The sequence below is a fragment of the Gymnoscopelus microlampas genome (assembly GCF_963454915.1).
Source record: "Gymnoscopelus microlampas genome assembly, chromosome: 12".
NCBI classification, from domain to species: Eukaryota; Metazoa; Chordata; class Actinopteri; order Myctophiformes; family Myctophidae; genus Gymnoscopelus; species Gymnoscopelus microlampas.
Genome location: NC_139949.1, coordinates 3,705,737 through 3,724,512, shown reverse-complemented (window position 1 = coordinate 3,724,512; position 18,776 = coordinate 3,705,737). Strand labels below are relative to the sequence as shown.

General features: G+C 42.1%; 1 protein-coding gene across 1 annotated transcript; it reads right to left on the bottom strand.

The window, feature by feature from the left end:
• Positions 1 to 6,457: 6,457 nt before the first annotated feature.
• On the bottom strand, positions 6,458 to 7,166 carry LOC311056690 (DNA-directed RNA polymerase III subunit RPC7-like; the record flags this gene model as incomplete). Its single annotated transcript, XM_084073497.1, has 1 exon — positions 6,458 to 7,166. One exon carries the CDS (start codon positions 7,164 to 7,166, stop codon positions 6,492 to 6,494), a length of 675 nt encoding a protein of 224 aa, XP_083929623.1. The 3' UTR covers positions 6,458 to 6,491.
• Between the last annotated feature and the right edge of the window lie 11,610 nt (positions 7,167 to 18,776).

Sequence of the window (18,776 nt, the reverse complement as noted above, 5' to 3'; positions counted from 1 at the left end):
AGACAGAGAGAGAGACATGGAAACGGAATAGATTGAAGAGAAAGACATGGAAACGGAATAGATTGAAGAGAAAGACATGGAAACGGAATAGATTGAAGAGAGAGCTTTGTCCAGGCTGATGTTGTCTGTTGAGGATCACAAACTCTTGCCTTCTGTCATGACCCAAGCCCCTGTTTCACTAACACAAAGATCACTCGTTCACAAACCATTTACCAATGAAGAAATTGTACATGTTTAGGGACAAGCGTTCCGTTTTCCACACGGAATGGCTCGGTAATTCTCAATAGACTTATCAGCCGTTGTTGTGCGCACCCCCCGCTCGGGCCCGGTCAACGTTAGAATTCACCATACGCCAGTGAATGGGAGCCGTGTGTAAGACTGAAATTCGCCTAATTTAACAGCTCCAAAAGTATTTTTTTTCTCCACGAATCCTCGTCATGCAGTCTCCTGATACTTTCACACGCACTGTTTGTCACTTCTGAGCTGCCGTTCATACAAAACGACGTGAATGTTGTCCTCTCGTGTGAAATCTCGCGTCTCGCGAGATTTCCAGAGGAGCGCTTCCCCCCTCCCTCGCCTGTTCCAGGTCTGTTTACATTCCTTCAGCGCGTGTGCAGTGGCAATTTCATTCATTCATTCTCACTTTCCAACGAAGCAGCATTGTCTTTCAACAGAAATACTTTCTACAATGGTCGAATTGATGATGATTTCATTGATCATTGATGATTTTTAATATAATGTAGAATTGGATTATGGTGACGAGCCGTACCTTTTTGAGCCAGAATATACTGACGAAGAGCTGGGTCTAATGGAGGAGGCACGGATCAACCAGGCAGCAGCAAATAATGTTCCATTGGTTGGAGAAACAGAGTTGAGAACAGAAAGTTTGTTTTGGTGTAAATGTGGACACTGCGAACTAAAGCCAACAGTTGACGAATGCATGCTGCAAAGAATGGCCAGTGTGGACGTGGAAGCTAAACAATTGGGTTTACGACGACGACGAACCAGAGGAACACACTGATGGAGCGATGAAGAAATTGTACATCTCCTCAGAACCAAAACTAGTGAAAGTAGCCGATCTACAAGCTCACAAACCATTAAAAGTTGTCAGATTGTACATCGGCTATTTTCACAATGAAGTATGTTATACATTGAAAAAACATACTCTCATTGCTATCTGAAAAGTTGTGAGATTGTAGATCAGCTATTTTCACAATGAAGTATGTAAAAAACACTCAATTAAGTATTTCATGTTATCTTTAACAATTACAGATGTATTCATTGATAGTCATGTTGTGTGAAATGCAACTTAGATGAAGTCTGCACCAAGTGAGGCTTGAACCTGTGACCTTGAGGTTGTGAGACATACACTTAAGCGGGACGCTATTGGACCAACAGACAAACCTCTGAAAAAAGAGATCACACTGATCATACAGTTTCACGCAAATAGCTGAAAAATCCTGGGTTTAAGTGTTTTTCAAACTGCTCAAGATTGCGGACAATCTAAGGGCGGTGCTTACTGGTCAACGTGATAGATGTGTTCCTCATTAGTCAAGGCACATGTGTAAGCAGGTCTAATGGCTGTCGGCCAAACGAGGCATGACTTTTGCCTGTTTAAAGTTTCAATTTTCAAAAAATTGCTATAGCGCCCCCGTTTGACCAATTGGAGTAAGATTGGTTTCAATGATATTTGGAATGGCCCTTTAAATCCACACCCAATGCACGCAACTGATCAAGGCCCCTTTCAAATCCCATGACCTCCATCGCTACAGAGCTGGTAGCCTCATTTACCTACAGACAAATGAAATAATTAAAAAGAAATCCATACACTATAATTATTAAACTGTATTGTAGTTGTTATTGAAGTGCATTACATATTGAACAGCTGAAATAATTACCTGCACTAATTCAAAGTGGACAACGTCTTTAGTGACATCATCCTGGAATGAGTAGGTGGTGTATTTTGCACTATAACCTTTAGAACATAAAAAAATAATTAGTTTTGTTTATCATCACTTTTTCTGAAGTTTCGTAGTAAAATGTGTATTGACTTTTCTCTAAAAAAGGCATGAAGCTTACCCGGACTATCAGATCTGCCATCACCACAGAGTTCTATATTTTGACCGTCAGCAGATCTCTGTACGAGGCGATCAATGATTTTGTTCTTGTGGTCTTTGTAAGCAGCATGTATGACAGGGATGAGGTAGGTGGATTGGATGTTGTAGTAGTGGGTTTTCTGTGGAATCTGTAGGTTGAGCATTTGGGCCCATTCGAAGATGTCTGTGTATGTAGCGCCAGTAAAGTAAATACCAGAACTGATCAATATTTTTTTAGTATCCAGTGAGAACAACAATAAAATAGAACCAGATACAGTAGTCTATATGAACGTGAAAAGAAAACATGAAATATTGAATCTACACACTATATCGAATGAATACATTTTTTTTTGTTAAGATATTTTTTGGGCTTTTATGCCTTTATTTGGACAGGACAGTAGGCTGACAGGAAATGGGGAGAGAGATGGGGGGGAGACATACAGCAAAGGTCGTCGGGAACGGGAGTCGAACCCGCGACACGCTGTCAAGCTGGATTACCAGCATGTGGTATGCGCCTGGACCGCTAGGCCAGCGGACGCCCTGAATAAAGTATTTTGAATAACATTCAAAGCATGACACCGTGTTTGGAGTTGAAAATAGACTACCCTTGGTGAATAAACAGAGGTGAATAATACAAGCCATAGGGTTTTTGGTTTGCTTGAAACGACGCTAGTTAGATCCAGGCGTTGGAGAACATTTACACTGGTATACAAAGTAATGGGTTGCTGGTGCATAGAAAGAAAATACAGATAAGGCACACATCATAATAAATAATATTATTTCTAAAGTTACCTCCACTGTAGCAGTTCGTGGAACTGCGTGTGACTTCAGTCTGGTCCGTTCGATGCTGGCTTCTTTTTTTCTCTGTTGTTGTCTGAGACCCGTTCTTTTCTGCAACAGGGCAACAGATGTTTGTTCTTCCTTTTTTTTTTAAATCCTCTGGCTCGAAGTGATCACTACAAACGAGTAATCCTTTACACTGATCGGCTGTAGTATTGGGAGACATGTGTAATGCAGCGAGCCAAAGTTTCCTCAACTCCACGTCCGACGGTATACTATGAACACTTTTACACCTTTGAGTGTAAAAGCTCCTTCTGGTAGCGCAACTAGGATATGCGCACTGCGCCATCGTTATGTAGATAATAAAGAAAGCACAGTAACTGCTAAACTGCGGGAGGGACGAGGAGGAGGAGCTGGTGGATGGCGGCCCGCATGGTGTTGGGAGGAGAGCGAGCTGGTGGTGATGGTGGTGATGGAGCAGCAGCTGGTGGCGTCGGGCCGCCGGAGGCCCCGGCCCAGAGAGCGACTCAAGAGCTGCAGCGCTCCGCTGAAGCGCTACAACTCCTTCCCCCATGAGCCGCCCCTGTCTGGCCATCTGCCTGTTAAGGCTGAAGACACCCCGCCGTATGCCACCCAAGCATGCGGAACCCTGCCTGCTGGATCTCGAGAATTGGGTGGTCCTCTGGTCGAACCACATTTTTTAATCGGCGGGGTCTCTTGGCCCGGCCTGCTGAAACCCCCGAAGGCCCTTCAGGATCCGTCTCCTCGCTCCGTCTCCTCGCTCTCCCCCCTGGTGTGTCTCCTCCACGGGTGCAGTACGTTAGTCCGACAGCGCATTCCTCCGACAGCGCAGCGCTCCGACGTTTCCAATACTAAACCCGAACCAAACCCTAACCCTAACCGCACGCGGATGCCACATAGTCGGAGAAAAGGTCTGTCGGATTAACGCATGCCTCCCGTCTCCTCCACGCCAGGACAAGCCACGGTGGAGGGTTGAGTTGAAATGGCTCATCTGTGGGAATAATTGACATTCAGGCCAACTGCACTCATTTGTTTATATTTTTAATAAATTGTAATTTTGTTGGTACATTTGTTATGCATTCTTTCCCCCTTGGTAATTGTTAAACTAGCCTATACTTGCCAGTCGCTGTAGAAATAGGCCTAAAATTGTATTATATTATCCAGCAGCCTCCACATTAATTAGAAGTGAATTGGTCTAACAGTGTTTAATCTAGTCATGTTGATCTCCATGTTGTTTATGGTGAGATTTTCCTTCAAATTTAGAGTATTTGCGCTGACTGTAGAACTTGGATCAGTTTTATTTTTGGGGTTAACTTTGTGGAGGAAGTAGACCTACTGTTGATTATTGAAGTTGAGGGTGTGACGTCCATTTTTGACCGGATTTAATTAATGAACAATCATTTTGTGGATTTTTATCCTGTGATTATTATCTTGAACAATTGTTTGATATTTTTTCGTTTGGGTTATAAATGGTGCTGCCTTAGCCTGACACTCAGCCTGAATTTTCATTTCGTTTCACTCCATTATTCAGTCTGAAAGCCCTCTCAATGCAGCCGATTTCTGAGATGGGGGCGTGGCCAAAGTGGGACTCCACTATGAACCAACGCGGTTCATACTGGATTATCCCGATCCCGATTTGTCGTACAGATTTTCAACCAAGAAACACCCGCCTTCGACACCGTCACCAGACCCTGAATGCGAACCAAAGGATTCAGGGGGTGGGGCCAGGCTAGTGCTGCCTACTTCTTTTGCTTTTTGTTGGAATTAAGTAAGTAAGTAAGAAACACCTGCTCCTCACGCACGGACGGTGTTAATGTTTAATAGGCCTAGGAATAGGAATAGGCCTACTGTACCTACACACATGGCGGTAATATTAATCTGTGATTGCGCATAGTAATGTCCGATGATTGTGTCGTTTCTGCATTCTGTTTTCAAGTCCAATTAGCCTTTGCTGTACTTGAGGCCCTTGTTGTTCTGCTTGCACGCATTGTTGACATTTTTTCAATATGAAAGCACCTCCAGGAACTACTCATCTCTGTCTATTTGCAAAATGAAATTGAAATATATGTTACTACTTAGCAACACTGGTACATCTACTGTACATTTAGTTTTTTGGCTGCAGTTGCCATTTTGTCTTGCACCATCAAACCACCATCTTGTCTGATATGTATTAGGTAGCAGATTAACTATCAACCAATCATCACGTTTGTAAACAGTGTTTCAGGCAAGCAATTAGCAACCAGTTTAAATTAATTAAGTCCAAATTAATTATTTTTCGATGTCATACACTGTAGGCTGTTTTTATAATTGAGAACCAATTAAGTTATCATTATTTGTTATCTATTAGGCTTTCATTCAGAGTTTGTATATAGGCCGATACATCATTTTATTATTGAGCTATATCATGTTGATGAAACAAGTGTGTTTAAGATTTCCTTTGGAACTCCTTCGTTTCAAAGTAAGAGTATTTTTGACATCACATTGTGAACAGTATTTATTGCTTCCAAGTTGCTTGTGTATAATGGGGGTTAATGGGTTGTGTTTTATGTAGGACTTTTTGGTTTAAAGTAGAATGCCTAATTACTGGGTCCTCAGGCACTCATGTGCAGGTTTCAATTGATGATTGCTTGATTCATTGTATGTATTAAGTGCGATGTAGTCACATGTTGTTGGTAAGTGTTTAATTACCGGTTGGTCTCAGCTGTTTTTATCACTACATAATGAGTCTATTGTTTTGTATTAATTTAGCCCTGACAAATGAATGAACAAACAAATAAAACTAGAAAAAGTGCTCCTCGGAGCACAAGTCTCCGCCAGCAGACTTGGGAATGTTGGGAATGTTCTACTTCTTATGTTCTAATTCTTACAAAAAATAGAACATGTTACTGTGTCATAGTAACATGACACAAGTGTCCTATCCGTCTGTATAACTGTCCTATCCGTCCTGTCTGTATAAGTGTCCTATCCGTCCTGTCTGTATAAGTGTCCTATCCGTCCTGTCTGTATAAGTGTCCTGTCTGTGTAAGTGTCCGCCATATCTCAGCCATTTCGTGATTATTCCTGTCTTACCTCACTTTGAAAGAGGCTAAGACTCTTTCAAAGTGACACATGTATTTATAGGCCGCTATACGTCACTAGCCAATCAGATCACACTATTTCACCGTATTGTCACGTGTCACGTGAGGCTTGACCAATGTTAGCTTGACATGTGGCGCACTTTGTAACAAACATTGTTACAAAGTGCTTTACAGACATGTTAAAAACAGCAAACATCAGCAAGAGAAAAATATAAATATCCAGGAGGTCCCCAGCTAAATCATAGCATCACAATCACTTTATCCACTTTATCCATTGTTAGCTATTCAAAAATAGCAGATCTACAAGCTCGTACATCTGCTATTTTTGTAAGTTTTATTTAGAAAAATATAGAAAATGATTGGAAGATTTTGAATAGTTTTTTAAACATAAATCTTCTCTTCTGGGGGTCCCTGGCACAAAACCTTTTCAGATGGGGGTCCCTGCCCAAATATATATATATATCAATTTGGGGGTCCTTGACGTGAAGACGTTTGAGAACTACTGGTGTATAGGACCTCAGGAGTAGGTGGCCTCATCCATATTGTCTTCGCTGTCTACGTCAAATTCCTCTCCGTTGTCAAAGTACGACATGATGTAGTCTGTCTCCTCCTCCAGCTCCTCTTCATTCAGCTCCTCCTCCTCGGCCTGCTCTTCTTCTTTGTTGGTTGTCTTCTCCTCCTCCTCCTCGTCCTCGTCTGCAGAATTGGACGCCATCTCCTCCTTCTCTAGAGTCTCCAGTTTGGAAAGAACCTCCTCTTTTGGCATGATGGATTTCTTCACTGCTTTGACTTGAGGTGGACACAATGGACCTGCTTTCCTCTGAGACTTTCTGGCTTTGACACAAAGCTCTTTGGGCAACCGACACCAGTCTGGGCTCCATTCGACGGCATTGTCCCTGGGCTCTCCGGCGTGGTATTTGTCAGAATACCGAACCACATCTTTCCTGGGTGCAGCACTCCTGATGTAGAAGGGCAGGTTCTTGCAGGCAGCTCTCAGCTCCTGCTTCAAAGCCAGCATGTACTCTACCTCCTCTCCTGTCTGTAAAGGCACGGCTTGGCCCGTCATGGGAGGGAACAGGGCTGTTGGCTTGACGGCAGTGGGAGGTAGAGCTTCTCCTCTCCCGATGCCCAGATCCCCCAGTTTGAAGGTCATGTTGGTTCTGCCACGCCCCCGGCCACCACGTCCAGCCATAATGATGCAGATCGATGATTATGCAATGCGTCTATGAAGGATGATAATCAATAACCTATAACATATATTATAATCTATAATAGATGATGAGCGTGCCGCTGCGTGTATTCATTCACAGCAGATGTTTCCGCTGACTGGTCCGCCTGCATCAGACCCTATCAAATTGCTTTTAACCAAAAGGACACAGATTTACGTTGAATAAACCTGCCCATTACTAGGTTGCACCAATGAAAAGACAGAAACGTAATTTTTGTGAGTCAGACCAGGCAGAGACAACTATTTATGTCAGAAAACCCCTCCTGGAACTCCATACATGGAGATAACCGAAACGTCCAGGACTGACATCATAGTCCCAGATTTGGGCATAACTGACATAGCCCGCTCCATATATGGATATGCCTGACACTACGTGACATCACCGTTGTGACATCAGGGCCGCAGTTCTCCCACATGAATGCGTCGAGGCTGGCTCCTGCATGGCCATCTAGCAACGATGTCTGTTATCAGACCGTCGTGGTCCATCACCACCTGGGTGTTCATGGCTGTGAAATGTTTCCTGCAGACCCAGCTCGGGTCCACTATGGCTGGGTTGAGGAGCGGGATCAATGTACCGTCAACCACACCCTATCACCCGGGGGATCCCAGCCATGTTGTGGAATCCATGGTGGACATGGTGTATCTCCTCCCTCGTGGTAATAATAATAATAACTAGACAAAGTGCTCCTCGGACGCTGTTGGGAATGTTGGGAATGTTCTATCTGTATAAGTGTCCTATCCGTCCTGTCTGTATAAGTGTCCTATCCCTCCTGTCTGTATAAGTGTCCTATCCGTCCTGTCTATGTAAGTGTCCTATCCGTCCTGTCTGTGTAAGTGTGCTATCCGTCCTGTCTGTGTAAGTGTCCTATCCAATTGTTACAGTATCCGCCATTTCTCAACCATTTCGTGATTGTTCCTGTCTTACCTCACTCTTACCAGACTTGTGTTGGGAATGTTGGGAATGTTCTAATTCTTATGTTCTAACTGTCCTATCCATCCTGTCTGTATAAGTGTCCGATCCGTCCTGTCTGTATAAGTGTCCTATCCGTCTGTATAAGTGTCCTATCCGTCTTGTCTGTATAAGTGTCCTATCCGTCCTGTCTGTGTAAGTGTCCTATCCCTCCTGTCTGTATAAGTGTCCTATCCGTCCTGTCTGTATACTGTAAGTGTCCTATCCGTCCTGTCTGTATACTGTAAGTGTCCTATCCGTCCTGTCTGTGTAAGTGTCATATCCCTCCTGTCTATGTAAGTGTCCTATCCGTCCTGTCTGTGTAAGTGTTCTATCCGTCCTGTCTAAGTGTCCTATCCGTCCTGTCTGTATAAGTGTCCTATCCGTCCTGTCTGTATAAGTGTCCTATCCGTCCTGTCTGTGTACTGTAAGTGTCCTATCCGTCTGTGTAAGTGTCATATCCCTCCTGTCTATATAAGTGTCCTATCTGTCCTATCTGCCAATTATGTATCAGCCATGCAGCCATTTCGTGATGGTTCCTGTCTTACCTCACTTTGACAGTGGCAGAGACACTGACAGTGGCAGAGACACTGTCAAAGTGACGCCATGTATTTATACAGTATTTCACCGTATTGTCACGTGTCACGTGAGGCTTGACCAATCGGTGTGTCATATTTAGAAAGTGAAAACAATACTCTCCTGCGGAGAGTAAGAAAGTGAAAACAATACTCTCCTGCGGAGAGTAATAATAATAATAATAATAATAATAATAATAATATTTTTTACGCACATTGTTTGAACCAAATCTCAAAGTGCTACATGTTAAAAACAAAGAATAAAAAATGATAATAAAACAGTGAAATTAATAAAATTCAGATCAAAGGTCAGCTAAACACAGTTACGAAGAAGTTTACGCACATGGCATCACTGAGTCCATCTAGACAAATGCCTTGTAAAAAAGAAAGGTTTTTAGTCCCCTTTTAAAGGTGTCAACGGACTGTGGTGCTCTCAGATGGTCAGGGAGGGCATTCCACAGCCGAGGAGCAGCTGAGCAGAAAGCCCAGTCCCCCATGGTGCCGAGATTCGTCATGTGGGGTTTGAGTGTGTTTGAAAGGTGGCATAGCCGCGGGAAGACGTTTTAGGTTAAGGGTGCTGTTTGCGCACGCATGCACGCACACACTTTTTTTTTGTTACTTTAATTCGGTTAATTCGGTTTCAGAACACATATTGCACTAAATCCCCCCCCAAATAACGACCAACAACAACAGGCACATAATGCAAAAAATGTGTTTAATAATTGTATTTTTTTTTCTTCATATATAATTTTCAGGTGGTGCTGCAGCCCCCTCAGCACCCCTACTTCCCGCGGTAATTTAAAACAACTTATCCATGTATATAACTTGCCATTTCTACAGTATTCCAAGTACAGGTATACTACAAATAAGGAGGTCTACAGTTTTTAGCACTCTGAGATTTGTGAGAATGTAAAGTGCGTTATAAATAAAATGTATTATTATTATTTCATATCAAGGAATAAATTACTGAGTTATTGCATTCTGTTGAAAAATACAATTCATTTGAACTGCTTATCTTCTGTTTGAACACAGGCATTAAGATACATATTGTTTAAATAATGTATGCATGTAGTAAATACTCATTTGCAACTCTTCATATAATTGGTTCTCAAAAAAAGTCTACATTGTCTGGGTCTCACTGGAGGGCTGTGGACACTTCAGAAACCCGTCTTCCAGTGACATCATTAGGCAGGTCTTTAAAAAAAGAAAAAATCAAGATCTGAATTTCTCTAATCAGAGGCTTCAAAACTTTGCTGTAACCATATTGTTTTATGTGTACAGTTTTGCACAATACAGCTAGATGCATTTAAGTGAATGTTGATCTAAGTCTTACTGGTAAGTTGGCACCTTACCCAATATACGGTACACAATTTCTGTTTATTTTTTGATGTTCCCAGTGAATTACAAACTTTTCACAGTTCAGAACAGTATGTCACTCACTTTGTGCATACAGGTGTTGTAAAAACATGTAAACAAGCACAATGTTAGTGCAAACAACGCAGCATTACCCTCTCTAGGACTGAGGTCTTTAGAGGGGTATATTCCCCATCTCTCTAAGGCTGAGGTCTTTGAGGAATAGAGGGGTATATTTCCTCCCCTCTAAGGCTGAGGTCTTAGAGAGGAGGGGAATATACACCTCTATTCCCAAAGGCTGAGGTCTATAGGGAACAGTGAAGTAGATGCCCCTCCTCTAGGGCTTAGGTCTTTAGGGAATAAGTGCAGTAGATGCCGCTCCTCTAGGGCTGAGGTCTTTGGGGAATAGTGCAGTAGATGCCCCTCCTCTAGGGCTGAGGTCTTTGGGGAATAGTGCAGTAGATGCCCCTCCTCTAGGGCTGAGGTCTTTGGGGAATAGTGCAGTAGATGGGCCCCTCCGCAGAAGGAGCAAACATGGAGATGCCTGCAGGCAGACAGCAAGCAGCTGCGGTAGTTAAAGTTATTGCAAACCGTCCGCCCTCCCTGCAAAAGTATGGGTCTCCCCTGGCGGTCGGTCGCACCGGAAGGCCTGATGGGGCGAGTGGCAGCTGAAGTGGGGGCTGGCCTGGGGAATATGGAGATGGTGGACTATGGACATAATAATAAATGAAAAAAGTTATTGAAAACCACGGCCCCTCATGTATTAGAAGGACAATATCAGTCACTAGAACCAATGATGGGTGTTTTCGATTAATCTATCATGGTTAAAATAGAGTTTGAAGTTACAATGTGTTTGCATAGGAAGGGGGCATGGCAGCTTAAATGACTATCAAATATCTAAACAAATTAAGCAAAACTGTCTGGGGTGCTTACAGAAGCCAGAGTAGACGGTACAATGACCCAAAACGTCTTTGAAAGTGAAATATCCCTTTAATTTTATCCTTCAACTTCTTGTGTATACCTCAAATGTCTGGATATACATCTTTTGTAGCAATTTGTAGAATTAGACTTTAATTGTTGACGGATGTTTTAATCATGTATACTTTACTTAAACAAACTTTTATATGATTAACCTAATATTACAAAACATTAATCTATACATTGTGTATCGATAGTGTTGAGAGTTCAATGCTTTCTACCTCAAATCCTATATTCTCACAATGATTATTTTACTGACATTTTGTTGATTACGATGATTATTTTACTTACATTTTGTTGATTATTCAAGTCGAATACGTCTTTGATGTTCATTCTTTTGTTGTCTGGAGGTTGTTGTGGTGTAAATTCAAGGTTGGTGACATCTATTGTTGTCGTAAAAACATGATGTCGTAGGGGGCTCCTTTGTAACCTGTTAAATACATGAATAAAGTATTTAGTGCACATTTTTCCCTTGATATTTCAGTGTTAATGTAATGTATTGTAAAATAACATTAATAGAAAGATTTAAAGTATAAAGGAAGTAGATGGGTTTACTTACTCATAACTAAAAAAAAAAAAATCAAGATATGTATAGGCCTTATTTGGTAAAGGGTTTGGATTGTTTTTTTTTTGGAGGTTGTTTGTTCACCTTGACAGTCTCGTTAGATTGTTCATAATTACTTGTTTTTGATCCAATGGTTGGCTGATTCTTTATGTCCTCCAATTCCTTACTCAGGTTTTTTTTTTTTTTTGTCTTCTTCCTGGGTTGGGTCTTTTTGTTGGTCCTGTTGTAGAGTTTCGTAGTCTTCAATTTGTTCCAGGGATTTTGCCAGTATATGTCATCCAAATCTGAATATTGTGTGGGGTTGGTGTCTTCGGGTTTCTTGGCATCTGTTTCCAGAGTGATTTTGGTGATGTTATTAGAAGAATTATATTCAATTGAGAATTTGCCGTCCAGGAAATGTTCTAATAGGGTCATCATATCTTTCAGCATGTATGTGAGATAGTTGTCTTTCAGATAATTTGATAATGGGGGCATTGGTAACATCAGTGAGGTAGTTTCGTCCTCTTTACTGTTGAAAACTACAGTGTCAGTTACCATGGGGATATATGCTGATGCTTTTTGTAGGAGTTTGCAATTTTCGCATTTGTGGGCTTTTGCACGTGCATTGAATGATTCTTGTTTTCTTCGACATCTTGGGCATTGTTTGTTTTTGCAAAGATTTACTCCTACTATCCGTCCATTTGAACGGATCACATTTGGCTGAGTTTCCATAACTTAAGTCTGCTTGAGTAAGTGTTCAGGAAGTTCGATATTTTCACAACGTACAATTGTTGTCTTTTTAGTGCTGGTCAATGATGTGATGTCATCGTATTTGCGGATTGAGACATTGGTAATAGTGAAGGAGCCTCCTTCTTCAAGAGTGGCAATATGATTATCCCATACTGTCAGTTTGATTATTTCTGTTTCATCTGCTATGTAGAAGTTTTTCTTTTCTACACTTTGGCCATAGAAGTCTGTTAACATCTGACATCCGAATCCTTTACAGAGTACTTTAGCAGAGATTGGTCCGATCTGAGATGTGAGAAAAGGAAAAAAGACAGTTATAAGACATGTTTTTTCATAAAATGCTAATTTTAAAAAAAGTAAAAAAACAAAATGTAAATGTATGCATGTTTCTATCTACTAATTAAATGCTATTCTTGGAAGATCCAATCCAACTTTATTCATAGAGCACATTTTAAAACAACAGAGTTGACCAAAGTGCTGCACATACCAACAATAAAACATAACACTGCAAAAAAAACAAGGTTTCCGGCTATGAAAACCGATGAATATGAGATGTAAACTCAGAGAATTTACAAGAATTTACAAGAGTTTTCCACTTGGAAAACTCAAAGTTTTGTAGGTCGGTAAACTCCTGTATGGTACCAAATTAAGTATGCGTGACCCCCTGCTGGGGTTGCTGCCAGAAAATCACACCTTCAGCCCTGACCTAGATTTCCACAATTTGGTAGGGGGGAGATCCCCCCTCCCTATCTCGAGTAATGCTACTGAGCATGTGCAATAAGCCACGTATGATTGGCTGTGACGTAGGTGGGCATCCCGCCCTCATTTTGGGGGTCACTTTGTGTGTGGGGGGGGGGGGGGGGGGGGGCTCACAAGGTGACCCCCCCTCCTAGGGATCTTGGGGGGGGGGGGGGGGGGTGCCCCCCCCCCTTATTTTATTTATTTATATATATTTATTTATATATATATATATATATATATATTTATTGATATGTTATGTATGCATTTATTTAGTTATATACACACACACACACACACACACACACACACACACATATACATACATGATTCTGAAAACAAATAGGCAACAATCTCAGTCAGGTAAATTGTGTTTATTGATAAAAAAAAAAACATGAATATATATATATTTTCTTAAAGCGAACATTTGTTACTCAAATCTTTGTTTCTGGGGATTCTACAAATATCTTCTAAAACAGTAAAAAAAAAAATCCCCAGGGGTCCTTGAGGGGGTTCCAGGGGGTCCCCAGCTAAATGATGGATAGGAACCAAATGGACCCTTATGGGTCTGTAACTCTGAGAGTGTACAAATGGAACCAAATGGACCCTTACGGGTCTGTAACTCTGAGAGTGTACAAATGGAACCAAATCTGCTCCAAAATCGTGCAAATCTTTGAATATATATATTTTCTTAAAGCGAAAATTTGTTACTCAAATCTTTGTTTCTGGGGATTCTACAAATATCTTCTAAAACAGTAAAAAAAAAAATCCCCATCTCCAAATGTTTTTTTCCAGGGACCCCCAGAAGTTGTACAAAACTCCCACAAAGGGGACAATAATAACAAAAAGAAATTGTAGTTCTGTCTCTCAGGCAGTGTCTCGCTGAACGGCCTCTCTTGTCTTTGGAGTCCCTCCACCAAACTGGACAACTTAGTTACTGTGTAAGAGAGCTAAAAATGAGCTGTTCTGTGCCAGTGTGTCTCGCCGCACGCGGTGGTGATGAAGGGAACGCGGGTCTCTTCGGTTGTCTTTCCTCTCCTGAAGCACCTGGCATAAAGCAGAAAGCTCCTCATCTCTCTCGGGTGGAGATGAAACAATCCACACCGCCCGTCCATCTACGATGCCGTCCTCTTCATCTGGGCCTGCGTGCGCCCACACGGCCCTTTCTCCATCAGACTCCAGACATGCAGTCCTGGTGGTCATCAACTGTAAAACATAGAATAGCAATTAAATTATGTATTACATTACCATTATTACAGGAACACAGAATGTAAAACAAAAAAACATCTTACAAACAGTTCCATATAACTTACCCTCAATCTTCTCTGTCGGCTCTTCATTGAGGCATTCATCTTTTTCTTCTGGTCAGCATTCTCTGGTTGGTCCAGGCGATGGCTTCTTCTCAGAGACTCAAAGAGAGTCCTGCAAGCCGCTGAAATACAAGGAAAACACAATTAGGATCTATTTAGTTGTTTATCTACACAAACAACACAATTCCACATCTACACTGCTCTAAAAGAGAACCTACATGTGACTGCAATGTTTAACTGGCCCCAGTAAAAGTCTAAAAAGCAGTATATGTTAGTTGACTTGATTCCAGAGAAGCCAGTTTCAGAGTGCAGACTGCAGACTGTAGACACCTCCACCCCACCCCCGACCTGTTCAAAGCCTCCATCAAAACCTAGCATTTAAGCTTTTGAACTGTATGTGAAAGGCTAACACAATTACCTACTTAGATAAAAATAAAACAAATCAATAAATATGTTGTAGCACATGTAAAAGTTTCAGCTAATAGCTTAGCTAGCATACTATAATAATTCAACCAAGACAAGCAGGAAGAATACCCAAACTGAGCAGCATAAAACAGCGTGAAAATAAAGTTTAGCTTGTGTTTAGCTTGATGTAAACAAGCCATAGGCTTTTTGGGGTTTAAAATCCTCTTAGCAGACCTTGTATTGAACTGTAGGTTACTTGCTCTTTTTTTAAGCAAACTGCTAATAAAGTATTCAATCAAAATCAAACAAAGGAATACACAATAATCTATAACTTAAAGAGATCTGTACAGCATGTAAATCCACTTACTTTCTTAGTTTTCACTCCTCTCTGCTTGGCTCCTTTTCTGATTTGAATTTGGTGAACAAAGGGACTCAATGGGGTCCTGGAAGGGCCCAAATAAGGACCTTTAGCTGTCCTGAGAAATGCCTGACCAAATAAACAATAAATAAATAACAATAAAATACTAACTGAATACTAAATACAATGGGCTTGCCTGTCTTAAGGTAAATGTGTAATAATGCATAAAAGCAAACATCACCAGCCTTTATCAACATAACCTGTGCTGCTGTAAATGAACACCCGTCTCTCTCTCTCTCTCTCTCTCTCTCTCTCTCTCTCTCTCTCTCTCTCTCTCTCTCTCTCTCTCTCTCTCTCTCTCTCTCTCTCTCTCTGTCTCTCACACACACACACACACACACACACACACACACACACACACACACACACACACACACACACACACACACACACACACACACACACACACACACACCATCCCCCTTCACACCTCAAGCAAGCTCGCTTGCTTAGGCTACTCCCCTGTCTGTCTTTGAGTGTCTTCCCACAGGTCCTGCAGGCTGGGCATTGGGTTTTCTGAAAAACTTGTGTCCAAAACAGTTACTTTTCAGGATTCCATTTAAAAAAGCATTTGATGCTTTTGTGTGACGCTGTAGTATGAAGAAGTAGGGCGTTTATCTAATAAAAAACATAAGTTTGAATATGGAGATAAGAGGTTTCTTTTCGACAACAGCGATATAGCAGCAACTAATTTGGTCTTCTTCAGTTTAGTCTTTGGTTTGCACACATCCACTCACTTACTGATTCTACAGACTAACACACTCCATGCCATTCTTTGTTATATTTAAGTTAAATATATGATATTATTGTATACACTTTTAAACCAGCCGTGTGTCTTCCTCCTTTTTGTTATGGCCTACGAGCCAGGTCGTAACAGTGTACAGTAGGTAAGATACCCGCAGCAGCACATAAAGCAGACATGTCCAAAGTCTGGCCCAGGGCCCAAGCGTGACACACAGGCAAAGGTGGACACACGCACACGCACACACACACACACACACACACACACACACACACACACACACACACACACACACACACACACACACACACACACACACACCATTAAGTCAGTCACCTATTCGGTGAACAGATATGGGAAATATTCTTATTCACTTAGATTATATATAAAAAAAAGATTAACAAATGAAGCCCTTTTTTAAGCCCTTAACAAAAACATTGAAAAGTATAGTTTTGTTTTGTTCCATTTTTGCTTTGGTAATGGGGAGAGGGAGAGAGAGACCCCCTCTTTAAACAAAGAGTGAATTTGGATGTCAAAGGAAATGGCCAGTCTCCTGCTGGGTCTTTGTCTGGCAGAGGAACGGTAAATCACTGATTTCCAAAGTATATAGACGTATTTCACAGTAAACATTTTCAACTGTAAATTTCCAATTACGTACAAAAACACCAGCAAACTGCAGGTTTACTGAGCAACTGTAAATGCCCAAAAATGCCCATTAATGCCTCTTTTCTTGCAGTGTAATGCAATACAATTAATCAGTTATACAAGTATCAATCAGGGTTTAAAAGCTAAGGAATATAAATGGGTTTTTAGATGGGTTTTAAAAACGGGTAGTGTGGGAGCCAGCTTGAATTGACCAGGCGAGGTAGCTGGCCTCGTTGTTTAAACCTCGTATTAGGTACGACAAGTAACAATTGGTCAGCTGACCTCAAGAGATCTTGATGGCACATATAATGTAAGAAGATCAGAAACATAAACTGGTGGTAATCTATTTAAGGATTTTAAAACAAACAATAAAATCTTAATCTGGATTCTAAAACGTACTCGGAGCAAGTGGAGGGAGGCTAGAATAGGGGTGATGTGTTCATGTTTCCGGGTTCCTGTTAAAAGCTGTGCGGCGGCGTTTTGAACCAGCTGCAGACGAGAGAGGGAAGCTTGGGTGATGCCAGCATAGAGGACAATGCAGTAGCCTATAGTCAGGGGATATTAAAAAAGTCTTGGAATAAATTCCTTACCAAAAAAAAATCTTCACCAATGTGTTTGCAAAGGTGTCTAGTAACACATCACAACTTTATTGAAATTCAGTATCCCTAGGAGAATTTTTGACAGCTCCTTAAAGTTGGAGTACCCACCATAACTAGAGGTTACGAATGTAACCCCGGTTTTAGTAGGTTTGGAGTTCACTACTCACTATTCGATTGTTAAGACGTGACGTTGCGCCCCGCTAGAATAACTTCCGGGTCCAAGTGTTTTAATGTTAATAATAATAATGTTAAATCATAATAATAAATAAATACTTTGTACTTCTATGATATTAGCATTAAGACCCTTATTAACCCTCAATGGTTCATTTCTGAAAAAGGAGGTTATTGTAAAAAGATTTACGGGTTCCAACATGTTGTTTACAATGAAGAGTGGACGGCGCTGGTGCCTTTTGGACCCGGACGTGACATCGGACTACAAAATTACGTCAGACTTAAGAACCGAATAGGATATCAGCGCCCCCAGGCGATGTACAGAGCAACACACACGCTCCCGATGCCAATTCACTGATTGGCTTAGGGTATGTCACGAGTCCGGAAGACCCGGGAGTACAAAAGCTCCACGTGACATAGGCTCTTCCTCTTAACATTCTCCTCTCTGCATGCCAAATGCGCACAGAAAGGGGTGTCTGGTGAGTAGTAAACTCCAAACCTACTAAAACCGGGGTTACATTCGTAACCTCTAGTTTTACCACGGTTTTCCGTTTACTACTCACTATGGGATTCATAAACCCCCCTTGAGGTAATGAGCCACACAACCCTGATGGGCCCGCACGCCCCTCAGCCCCTAGGCCATAGGTTCATGACCTACAGCCCCTGGGCGCCCCCCAGCCCACCGGACTGGGGTGCGGGATATATAATAAAGGTCAGGCCCTGACAGACTCTAGAGTCCGCCTTATTCTCTAACAGGCAGACACAAGTCCACCTCATTTATTAACTTTTTAACAAAATGAGGAACAGGGCCCTATTCCCTGAGACTCAGCCCCACTGGTCCCAGGGAAACCTTAAAAGAAGTCAAGATACGGAGAAAGGCTCCAAGCCTACTCCCTATCGTCCTCAGACCTGGAGGCAGCAGCCACACCCAGGACCGTGTGCGCCATTGATGACGCCGCCACGTCCAGACTGTAAAAGGCCGCAAAAGTCGAAGGAGACGACCAATTTGCCGCTGCACAGATCTCCTGGATCGAAGCTCCCTTGTAGAGAGCCCAGGACGTAGCCATGCCTCTAGTAGAGTGGGCCCTCAGACCCCCCGGGACTGGGGCCCCACTACTCACATAAGCTAGCTTAATGGCATCTCGGATCCATCTAGAAAGCGTCGCCTTAGTGACCGCCTTCCTCTGAACCCCCACGCCAAGAGAGACAAAGAGTTGCGTCGATGAACGATTGGCCGCTGTCCTCTGACAATAGAGCTTCAGGGTTCTTACTGGACAGAGACAATGCAACCGCTTATCCTCCGCCGAAACGAAGGGAGGCGGATGAAAAGCCACCAACTCAACCGGATCTGGGGCCACCACCCCGGTCTTTGTAACGAACGTCAGGTTAGGTTTAAACAA